Below are 10,182 nucleotides of genomic sequence, written 5' to 3'. Positions count from 1 at the left end.
AAAAAAAAAAAAAAAAAAAGTCCTGTTTCCACAGTCTGCTTCCTCTTAAACCCCATCGTACCACACCTCGCTCTGCCTCCCCCCGAGGGAACAGGACCAGGAGCCCCGAAGGCCCTCTTCTGGGTCGGTGGGGCCACCGTCACGCAGCGACAGCCAACTGGACAAACCAGCCAGCCCCAGAGCGGGGCCTGAGTCAACGCCCACACAGGAGGTTGCTGAAATCCGACCTGGGAGGAACCAAAGGGCCCCACGGGCCGGCTCCCCCATACCCCACGGGCTCTGGAGCGGGCACAAGGGGAAGAGCCTCAGGGCTGTGTTTCCTAACGCAACCTGAGCACAAGATGCTAAAAATTCCTTACGTTTGTTGACAACATGGATGGAAACCCCAGTCTGTGCTCCTTTGTGGCTTTGTTTCTTCTTGGTAATGGAGCAATCGCTATAAAAATAGAATGTGGTGATAGCACCCTCATTTTTTCCGTGACATACCTAAGACGCTGGGGGAGGTGCCACCCTGAGGGGGCAGGTGGGCAGTGCCCAGGGGCCCAGCTGGCCCCGGGCCTCACAGGATGGGTGGAGACCCACTCTCCAGTGTTCTCCCTCTGTCAGATGGGACTTGGCCTGGAGGCCTTCTTTTCTTTGGCGTTTTCTTGATGCCCATTTCCTGTTGTGACTGTCCCCAACCCGCTTGGTACACAGGGTGGCAGCGTGGCAGGGTGGCAGGGTGGCAGGGGTTGGCGCCCTGTGAGGGCTGAATTCCAGGCAGGAGCGGAAGGCTGTGTGAGCCGAATCTCAGGGTGGGAGCGGCCCTGTCTGACTCAGGGTGTGGGGCACACGGCGGGGACCTGCCGCAAGACACAGCACCCCTCCCCGGGCGAGGGGTGTGGGGAGGGAGCACCCTGACCACCTGCCAAGGGGGTACAGGACAAAAATCAGCTGGCATCTGGAGGAGAAACCTCTTGTGGGACAGTCCCGGGAGGTGAGGTCCCTAAGCCAGAGTTTCTGCATGTTGTCCCGATGGGCATTTGGGGCTGGCTAAGTCTCTGGGCTGGCAGGGCTGTCCTCAGAGCTGCGAGCTGCTTAGCGGACTCCGTTGCCCCCACTCACCAGATGCCACTGCTTTGCCCTTCCCCAGCCAAGCTGTGCCAAACGGAAATGCTTCCAGGGTTGGGGTAAGCTCGGTGCTGGAGCGCCTGCCGAGCCGTGCAAGGCCCTGGGTTCCATCCCCCGCGTCACCAAGTACGTATGCTATCCGGAGGCAATGTCAGCCTCCGTCCCATTCCCCCGAGAGAACAAAAGTGTACCCAAGGGCAGACGCTCTTCCCCAGCCCTTCCCAGCTGCAGCCAGTGGTTCTCTCCATTCCTTGGGTCTCTCTCAATTTGGTGTCTTTTTTTTTTTTTTTTCCGGTACTGGGAATCGAACTCACGACCTTGCGCTTGCCAGGGAGGCGCTGTGCCGCTGAGCTAAATCCCCAGCCCCAATCTGGTGTCTTTCTTATGCACTTCTAATTCTGAGACTTCTCCCCTCCGTCCTGCACAGGCAGGGCACAAGCCGCAGCAGAGCCCGTGTAACAGCCGGAAGGGGAAAAGCCCCTACGGCCTCCTCACCTTAGGCTAAGTGTCACTTGCAGAGATGAGAGGGTGTTGGCTTAGCTGTGTGTCAACACTTAACGGGCTCCGCAGGTTAGCACGACCCTGGCCGTGACCCGGAGGGGACACAAAGGCTTGAGTGAAGAGACATGCTGCCCCTTTGTGATTTTGCCGACGTCACCTGCCCGCCACAGTCCTCCCGAGGGCCACTAGCTGTCTACTCTGCCACAAGTCCACCCGGGCGAGAAGCATTTAGTTGGAACCGATAAGAAAACTAATGTCTGAGAGCAAAGGGAGGGTTGGGAGCCAAGTCACATAACCCAGTGAGAGTGGAGCTGCGACCACAGCCCAGTCCGCATGTCTTACTGAGGGTGTTTTCCGTGAGGTTCACAGTACAAAGGACCATCCGCGCTGGACTCCAGCTAACATGAATACGCCAGAAATACCAGGGTCCAGGACTCAATCCTGATTTGAAGGAAAACTTAGGCTTATAAATATATATTTATGCTGATTCAAAGGAGAAGCTGGGGCGTGTTAAGAATCGCTGGATGGAGTGGCGCACACCTGTAATCCCAACACTTGGGAGGCTGAAGCAGGAGGATTGTTGCGAGTTCGAGATCAGCCTGGGCTACAAAGTGAGCTCAAGGCCAGCCTGAACTGCATAGCGAGACCCTGTCTCAGAAAAACAAAAATGAAAAAGAAAAAAAGAATTAGAATGAGCTCCAAGAGTATCCAGGGAGTACCTCTTAAGAAGTGACTTATTCCACCCTGGGTATGCTGGTGTATGTCTGTAATCCTAGCTACTTGGGAGGATGAGGCAGGAGGATTTCGAACTGGAGGCCGTTGCAAGACCCTGTCTCAAAATAAAAAAAGGTTAGGGATGCAGCTCAGTGCTTTCTGGGTTCACTCTCTAGTACTGGGGGGAAAAAAGTGACTCAGGCAAATAGGTCTGCAGTGACCCAGGCAGAGTTCTAGGACTTCCGAGTCCGGGCGCGGCCCCTGAGACTCCCAGTGTTGTGATTGGAAGGGAGCTTAAGGTCATTGGCTTGACTGCCTCACTTGACAGGTAAAAAGCTGAGCTTGGCCAAGTTCTAAGACAGAGGGTGGAAGGGTAGCTGCCGGAGCCAGGGGAAGGAGCTATTGTTTATGGGTGTGGAGATTTGGAAGGGTTCTGGAGTAGAGGGTGGGGAGGGCTGCCCAGCAATATGAGCAGACTTGGTGCTCTGTTTTTTGTTTTTTGTTTTTTTTCCAGTACCGAGAATCAAACTTACGACCTTGCGCTTGCCAGGTAGGCATTGTGCTGCTGAGCTAAATCCCCAGCCCCAGACATGGTGCTCTGAACTGTGTGCTTGAGAATGGTTGCAATGGCGCTATGTGTATTTTACAATTGAAAAAAAGAAATAAAAGCAAAAGAGCTAAGCTTGGAACCTAAAGCCAAAACTGCAAAGACCAGGCGCCTCTCTCGGTCTGTGAGCCCACCCAGGCACGCAAGCCTCTTTGGTGGCCCCCAAAAGTCTCTCCAGGGCCCTGTCCTGGAGCTGCTCCTTGCGGAAAGGCCGGCCCAAGCCCTTTTGCTTATCGAGGGCGGGCTTTTCCTTTGTATCACTCCTGGGGAAAGGGGGCTCTGCAGCCAAAACTGAGCCGCGTCCCAAAATAGCCGGCGCTGCAGTGCTGCTGCCCGAAGGTGGTTGGCAATGAGAAAGAAGCACCAGCTGAGACGCACTCTGTACCCAGGGAGCCCACGGGTCTGCCCAAGCCCCTGCCTTCATTTCCCTGGGTAACTTTCATTTCCCTGGGTGACCCCGGCGCACGCATAGTGTTTCCGGTTGTCCCCACCAGCCAATCCTGAGCAATCGTGCCAGGATCTTCAGGGACTAAGAAAGGCCCTGGTCCTTCTAACAAGGAGCAGAACCAGTGTGGCACAGTCAGAAGAGGGCACAGAGCGCCCACAGAGTGGTTCTCAGAGCGTGCCTCCCAGGCTGCCAACAGTACCAGCGGCAGGTGGGAACTCACTAGAAATGCAAATTCTCCGACCTACTGAATCAGACTTTTTTTGGGGGGAGGGGCACCTTATAAACTATGTTTTAACAGGCCGGGTGTGGTGGTGCACGCCTGTAATCCCAGCACTCAGGAGGCTGAAGCAGGAGGATCGCTGTGAGTTCGAGGCCAGCCTGGACTACAAAGTGAGCTCAAGGCGAACTTGAACTGCATAGCGAGAACCTGTCTCAAAAAACAAAAGACAAAAAACAAAAATCTATGTTTTAACAAATCTGAGAACCATTGATCTATACCTAGCCCATCCCTCTGATCTCACACAGAAGGTGACTGGGACTTTGGGTGTTTCCACGTCTTGCCTGGGGACTACCTGATGATGTAACTCCTAACTTCTGACGTAGATACAGTGTGGTTCTCCTGTTAAGTGAATGACGGTATAGAAGCTACACCATGAAAGGGGGACAGTGCAGAAGCATGTGGCCGCTTTGCTTGGGCAGCAGAGGGGAGATGGGAAGGTTCTGAGGAGCAACACCCCGGACCGGCCTCCCTAGATTCAGTCCCTGCTTCCTCACTGGCTGTGGGATAAGGACACATTATTTAACCTCTGGGCCCATTTCATCATCCGCCCTAGGGTGACCGTGAGGGCTGAGCGAGGGCACTAAGGTCTCACACACAGGGAGTGCTCAGCAGACGGTAGCTAGAACTATGACAGAGCCAGAAGCTCTCTAAACCCAAAGGGAACTAGAGTACAGAGAGAAAGAAGTTACTATCCAGCAACAGCGATACTCGGTCCATACAAGTGCAGCGTATCCAGGGCAGTGTGGGGACCTTCGAGGGTGCATGAGAGGGATGGGCCATGACACTGGAGGGAAGTTTAGACCAAGGGGAGCTGCACATGAGCGGGAAAAGCCCAAGGGAGGTGGGCGATGAGGGGCTAAAGGACCTGGCTCCTTGGAGAGTCACGCTGCTTCCTCCAGGCAGGGAGGGGCCTGACCTGCAGGGAGGTGCAGGGGAAAGGGGCTGTACCGCAGCTGGTTTCTGTTCAGGAAGCCACAGGGGACTGAGGAGCGCAATCCCTTCCATAGATACCTCCCTTTAGTAAATCAGCAAGAGGAAAAGGAAGAAGAGGAGTCAGCCGTGGCCTGCGGGGTCCTCAGCAGCAGCCGAGAGGAAGTATTCAGAAACAGGAAACTCCTTGGCTTCCGGGACAAGCGCCTTCCAGGTGAGGTCAGGCTGAAGACTTTAGGCGGCTGCAGGTCCCGAGGATGGAGCCCGTGCAAGGCGCAGGGCTTTCTCCACCCTCAGCCCCGGGCAGGTTACAGAGCTGTCCGGTTCTCTGGTGTTAGAGACCCCGTCGTAAAGGGACCAGAGCCCTAACTGTCTCCCGAGGTCCAGGCTGGGCAGGGAGAGCAGCCTGGCTTGGGACTTGGAGACCATTCTGTCCTAGTCCTGGGAAGGCCCTGTACTCTACGGCCCAAGTTCCTCCTGTGGTTTTCAGGTAAAACTGAATGCTCACCGTATGGTGGGTAGAGTATACTAACTACTTGGGGTAAGTAGTAACATTTCCTGTGATTTTTTGTTTGTTGCTTTGTTTTTGTCTTAGACAGGGTCTCACTATGTAGTTCAGGATGGCCTTGCACACAGACTGGCCTCAAACTCGCAGCAATCTCCTGCCTCAGCCTCCCAAGTGCTGGGATTGTATCCCTCTTTCCCATCCAATCCCATCTCCGTGAAATAGTTGTAGAAACTGAGGTTCTGAGGACTAAGCCGAGTTGGTCAAAGCTCCACTGCTGGCAGTGGCAGCACGGGGCAGCGGCTCCGCGACTCCCAGCAGAGCCAGGGCTGTGTGCAGTACCACCAGGCGGGGTTCGATGATGCCCAGGGTTCCGGTCTGAGGCCGGGATCAGTTTTACAAAGCTCAAGACTGAGAAATCTAGAACTAACCTTGGGACTCCAAGAAAACCCGCTTGAAGACCTGACTACCCCGAAGCAGGTGCAGAAAATCAGACCCTGCACTTCAGAGTACGCTCCGAGGCATAAGAGTTATTTTGAGTTGGGGGCAAATGCAAATCAACAGGTGTAGACAAGAGCCTTCCTGGAGCTTTCTTCTCTGACTAAAAGCAGTAACTTGCGAGCCCGGAGACGATTTAAGGGACGACTTAAGGCCAGGAAGACACAACGGCGGCACTGAGATAGACCTGCACACACAGACTTCCCTCTCCTGCTTCTGCCCAGATATCTACCTCCCCTGGAAGCCGAAAGCCCCTTTTCCTTTGTTAAGATGCTGTACAGACCTTACGTTCTAACTCCTTATCCGAGTTACTCATCACTGGGACTTCTGTGTATCGCAGCTCGTTTTTTTTTTTTTTTTTTTCTCTTTTTGAGACAGGGTCTCGCTATGTAGTTCAGGCTGACCTTGAGCTCACTTTGTAGCCCAGGCTGGTCTTGAACTTGCAACGATCTTCCTGCCTCAGCCTCCCGGGTGCTGGGATTACAGGCCGTGTATCACAGCTGTACCAAGGCTGCTACTGGTAGCGTGAGGGGACCGCAGCCTGGATGCCTCAAGGCAGAGGTGGTGAGAGGACAGCTTCCAGCAGCAGAGATCCCTGCAGCCACCTACTCCACCAGCTCCCTTCCCAGAACCAAGGCAGTGCAGCTCTGTGGTCGGGAGTGTGGAGTCTGGCTCGTGGAAGGGCCGGTTCTTAGGGATCCCATGGCTGTATGACCTTGGGAAGTGTCTTAATCTCCTCTGCCTCGATATCCTCATTTGTAAAATGGGATTCATTGTGAGGCTGGAAAGATGTGATGCACGTAGATCGTGTGGCACGTTCAGTACGCACGCAAACATGAGCTTTTGCAGAGAGCAAAGCCACTGAAAGCCAACAGTTCGGCACTGGGCCACGGGAGTGAGGAATCTCAGGAGCCACCAGCAGAGCAGAAGGGGCCTGTTTGCACAACTGCTCGGTGAGACTGACCTCCAGCCCTGCCTTCCTTTACTTCTGTGTTCCACTGGACAAGCAGAGAGAGCCCCTTTATTCCGAATTTATATTCTGCTAGCTCCGAGTGTACTGGGAGTGCAGAACAGGTACTTGAGCCAGAATTTCTCCAGAAAATGTTTTTCAAAATTCATTCAGTGTCAAGTCCATGAGGGGCTAAGTTTCTGCTCTAGTCATGAATATAGTAATTTTTTTTAAAAGATGCATTCAGAGGTGATCACTGTTTGAGATAAAACGCAGGTTATTCAGGTCATTAAGCAGACCCTTTATGTCTGATGTATTGCACGTAACGTGATGGTCTCTAGGGGCGTCTATTTTCCTACAGACGGCGCAAGTTTATCCTTTTTTTTTCTTTGGTACCGGGAATTGAACTCAGGACCTTGCGCTTGCCAGGCAGGCGCTGTGCAGCTGAGCTATATCCCCGGCTACACAGACCCTTTAAAACAGCATTTCTCAAATGTTGGTGGTGTCAGAAAGGACCCTGACAGGTGCTTGAGTTCGGATTCCAGAGACTCCGATTCTGCGGATGGGCTGGGCTGGAGGTGCTGCAGCTGCTGCTGGTTCACCGCCGACACTCAGAGTAGCCACTTTTTATGCTCATTTCCCAGGCAAGCTAAGTTCAAAGAATTCATGACATGAAAAGTCCGCCGTACAAAGCAAGAGCTTCACAGAACCATTTCCCCTGGCCTGCTTATGCTTTGGGGTTGCTGACTTACTTGGAGAATTTAAAAGTAGCCTGTGGATTTCGTTTCATCAGACTAAAATATGGAGCAAGTACAAAAGAATGTAAGCGGGGCTCCCCCAGGTCATGCCCGCCTGGGCGCCCTTCAGCGAGGAAGCGGTGGATGATGGGAGCCCAAGAGAGGCCGGCAGAAAGCAAAGGAAGAGGGAGCAGATTTGTAAACCCAGCCCCAGCCCCGAAGCCAGCGCACTTACTAGGATCGGCTTTCCGGATCTCACTGTACACCGTGTCCGTGCCCTTTGTTCCTGGAACTGGAAAAGGGACCGGGCACAAGTTAGTAGCCGTCTCTGGGCTCAGGCCAGCACACTGCTGTGTCTACCGCCCACCCTGGCAGTGCCCAAGTCCAGAAGCACCAAGACCTTGTCATCCCCAACCTCAGATCCCAGTCTACCCAGTGTCACCCTCGGGCTGGACGCAGGAGGCCAGCAAGCCGTCGTGAGACGCGGCTGCCTGCAGAGAGGAGGCCTGGGCCCGGGGGCAAAGGGCCCTGTGCTCTGCACAGCCCTGAGCCCCCAGCTCGGTGGCTGCTGCCTCTCTGCCTGACACGGCCACCCTGTGCCAGCTGCTTTGCCGGGGCTGGGTCATGGCCTCTCAATTTCCTCAACAGTCTGGGCCCTGAAATCTAGACCTGGATCCCCAGGTCCGGCTTGGATCCTGGCATCACAGTGACTATGACAGTCAGCTGGGCCTGAGGAAGGCTAGGAGTTCTGGCCGGCTGGACTCGCTAAGAATCCACTGCCCAATCTGAGTGCACGGGTCAGGGCCAGCCCTGGAGCGGTGTTTCCAAGAACTCCCCAAGAGATTCTAATAGGCAGCCGGGGTTGAGATGCTCCGGCCTAGACGATCTTACAACGGGTGTGAATTGCACCCAGAGGTGACTTGCAGGCTTGGGAGACAAAGAACACCCATTTCTTTCATGCTGAGGTGTGTACACCTGTGCACGTACACACGGTGTGCATACACGCTTGCACTGTGTAAACCCGCATATAGCACTCTCACATACAGTGTACCTACAGATGTGCACACCGCACATCTGTACACAGTAGCCACACTCACACATGCGAGTACACACACACACACACACACACACACACCCTGAGGAAACACAATGGAGTCTGACCCCTTCCCAAGCTCCTCTCACCTCCACGAGAGACCAGGTCTCACTGTAGATAGGAGCCTGACGGGGGCCCAGATAGGGAAGGGGACCCATGGTGTAGCTAGGGAAGGGGTGGCGCATGGGAGAAAGGGCTTGGTGCCCAAGCGTGGGGGTGTCTTGTGCACCCCGCTAACCCCCAGTCCTGCGGGATGGCTGGATCTTTGTGGTCACATTAGGGCCCAAGCGGTACAGCCTGACTCCCTCCGTCACCTTGTAACTCACAACGTTAGCTGTGGCAGCAGGGGTGGTTTCTACTAGATCGCGCTGCGCCTGGGTTCTGCCCCTGCCCGCTCCCTTCCCGTGTGCCCAGCTCAGGACTGTCCCCCCTTCCTCTTGCTGCCCCGTAGCGGCAGCTGCCTGCTGATGACTAAACCAGGCGGGCGGGCTGTTTGTCTCCCCTGTCAGCCGTGTTTCCGGACGGAGCTGTATTTTAGCCTCTGTTTTTCTCCGCGTTAAAGAGAAAGAGATGGCTTCAACGTCACGGGGTTTTCCCAGCAATTAGTCTCGGAGCAAACATGCAGCAAACTGGGATTTAACAAGTTCCTTCCCGCCCCTCCTCCGGCCACAATAAACACTTGGTCAGCGGCCAGCAGGGTTGGAGCTCCTCTGGCTGGGGGCGGTTTGAGCACAGGACACTGTATTGGTCAAGACCAGGTCACGCTAACCGACCACTGGGCTCGGACCTACACAGCCCTCGCCTCACCCAGCAAGGCCCACTCCCGTCCCACTGTCCCTCAGCTCCGAGGAGGCGGCTGCAGCAGAAAAACTCAAGCTGGAGTCTCCAGCGCAGCGGTGGCGAACATACGGCCCTTGTGCCGCAGCGGGCTGTTGGTTATGGTTGAGGGCTCTAAAAAGTTTGCCTTTAGAGCTCCACAGGCTCCCGCTGCTATCCAGGTGACACTAGTCCCAGCTCTCCCGGCCCCCGCTGTGCACACAGCACCCGTACTTAAGCTGGGAAAGGCAGCCAGTAGGTCCGGATGCGACCTGCGTCCCCAGAGCTCAGCAAGGAAAGCACGAGGCAACTCCACCGCCTCACCCCGTCCTAGGAGTTCTGACGCCTCACTTGCCCCTCAGCCCCCTCCTACCTTTAAGCAAGAAGAAGAAAATCCGATGCCATTAATGTGCTAACAGCCCAGGAAGCGCAGCGATTAAGGGGCGTGCGGCTGGATCAGGGAAGGCGGGCGGGCGCCCGGCACGGAGCCTTCCATCCCAGCCCCCAGGGTCCCTGTGTGGTCTCCTTTCAGGAGTCTCCTGGGGACTCAGTGAACCCAGCTGAATCCGATCTCCTGATGAGCTTGTTCCCCCGACCTCGGGCGTCACACCCGTCTCTGCTCTTGCTGCATCAAGCAGCGCTCCGTGCAGCGGTTCTGGCCGCTCTGCCCTGGCCACTGCGTTGTCACCGGGCGCCGTGATCCGCCTCCACGGTGTATCTAGAACCCACCTGTCGCCGGCGCCCTGGCCTCACCCTAGCCGCCACTTGCCCGGTGATAACGTCTCAGTGTCTCTGCTTCCATTCTTGCGCCCTTCACCCTGCTTCTATGCGCGCCAGGAGGGTGATTTTTAGGGAAGGAAATCGGAACCTGCCACATCCTTGGCTGAAGCATCCAAACACTGCCTAATCCATTTAAAATAGGATGCAAAGAAAACCTTAGAGGCCCTGTGTGCTCCAGCCCCAGCATGCCCTCCCCTTTTTTTTTTTTTTTTTT

At 55.2% G+C, this 10,182-nt stretch overlaps 1 protein-coding gene across 4 annotated transcripts in view; it reads right to left on the bottom strand.

The window, feature by feature from the left end:
- Pecam1 (platelet/endothelial cell adhesion molecule 1) overlaps positions 1 to 10,182 on the bottom strand; it is an 83,277-nt gene that overhangs the window by 7,630 nt on the left and 65,465 nt on the right. For all 4 annotated transcript variants that reach the window (XM_005402168.2, XM_013503224.1, XM_013503222.1 and 1 more), the window contains one exon: positions 7,515 to 7,571. In XM_005402168.2, coding sequence (XP_005402225.1) covers positions 7,515 to 7,571 — 57 coding nt within the window. The remainder of the gene's footprint in view (positions 1 to 7,514; positions 7,572 to 10,182) is intronic.

Source organism: Chinchilla lanigera, unplaced genomic scaffold (assembly GCF_000276665.1).
Source record: "Chinchilla lanigera isolate Chin_1 unplaced genomic scaffold, ChiLan1.0 scaffold00077, whole genome shotgun sequence".
NCBI classification, from domain to species: Eukaryota; Metazoa; Chordata; class Mammalia; order Rodentia; family Chinchillidae; genus Chinchilla; species Chinchilla lanigera.
This window is presented reverse-complemented; position numbering and strand designations above follow the sequence as displayed.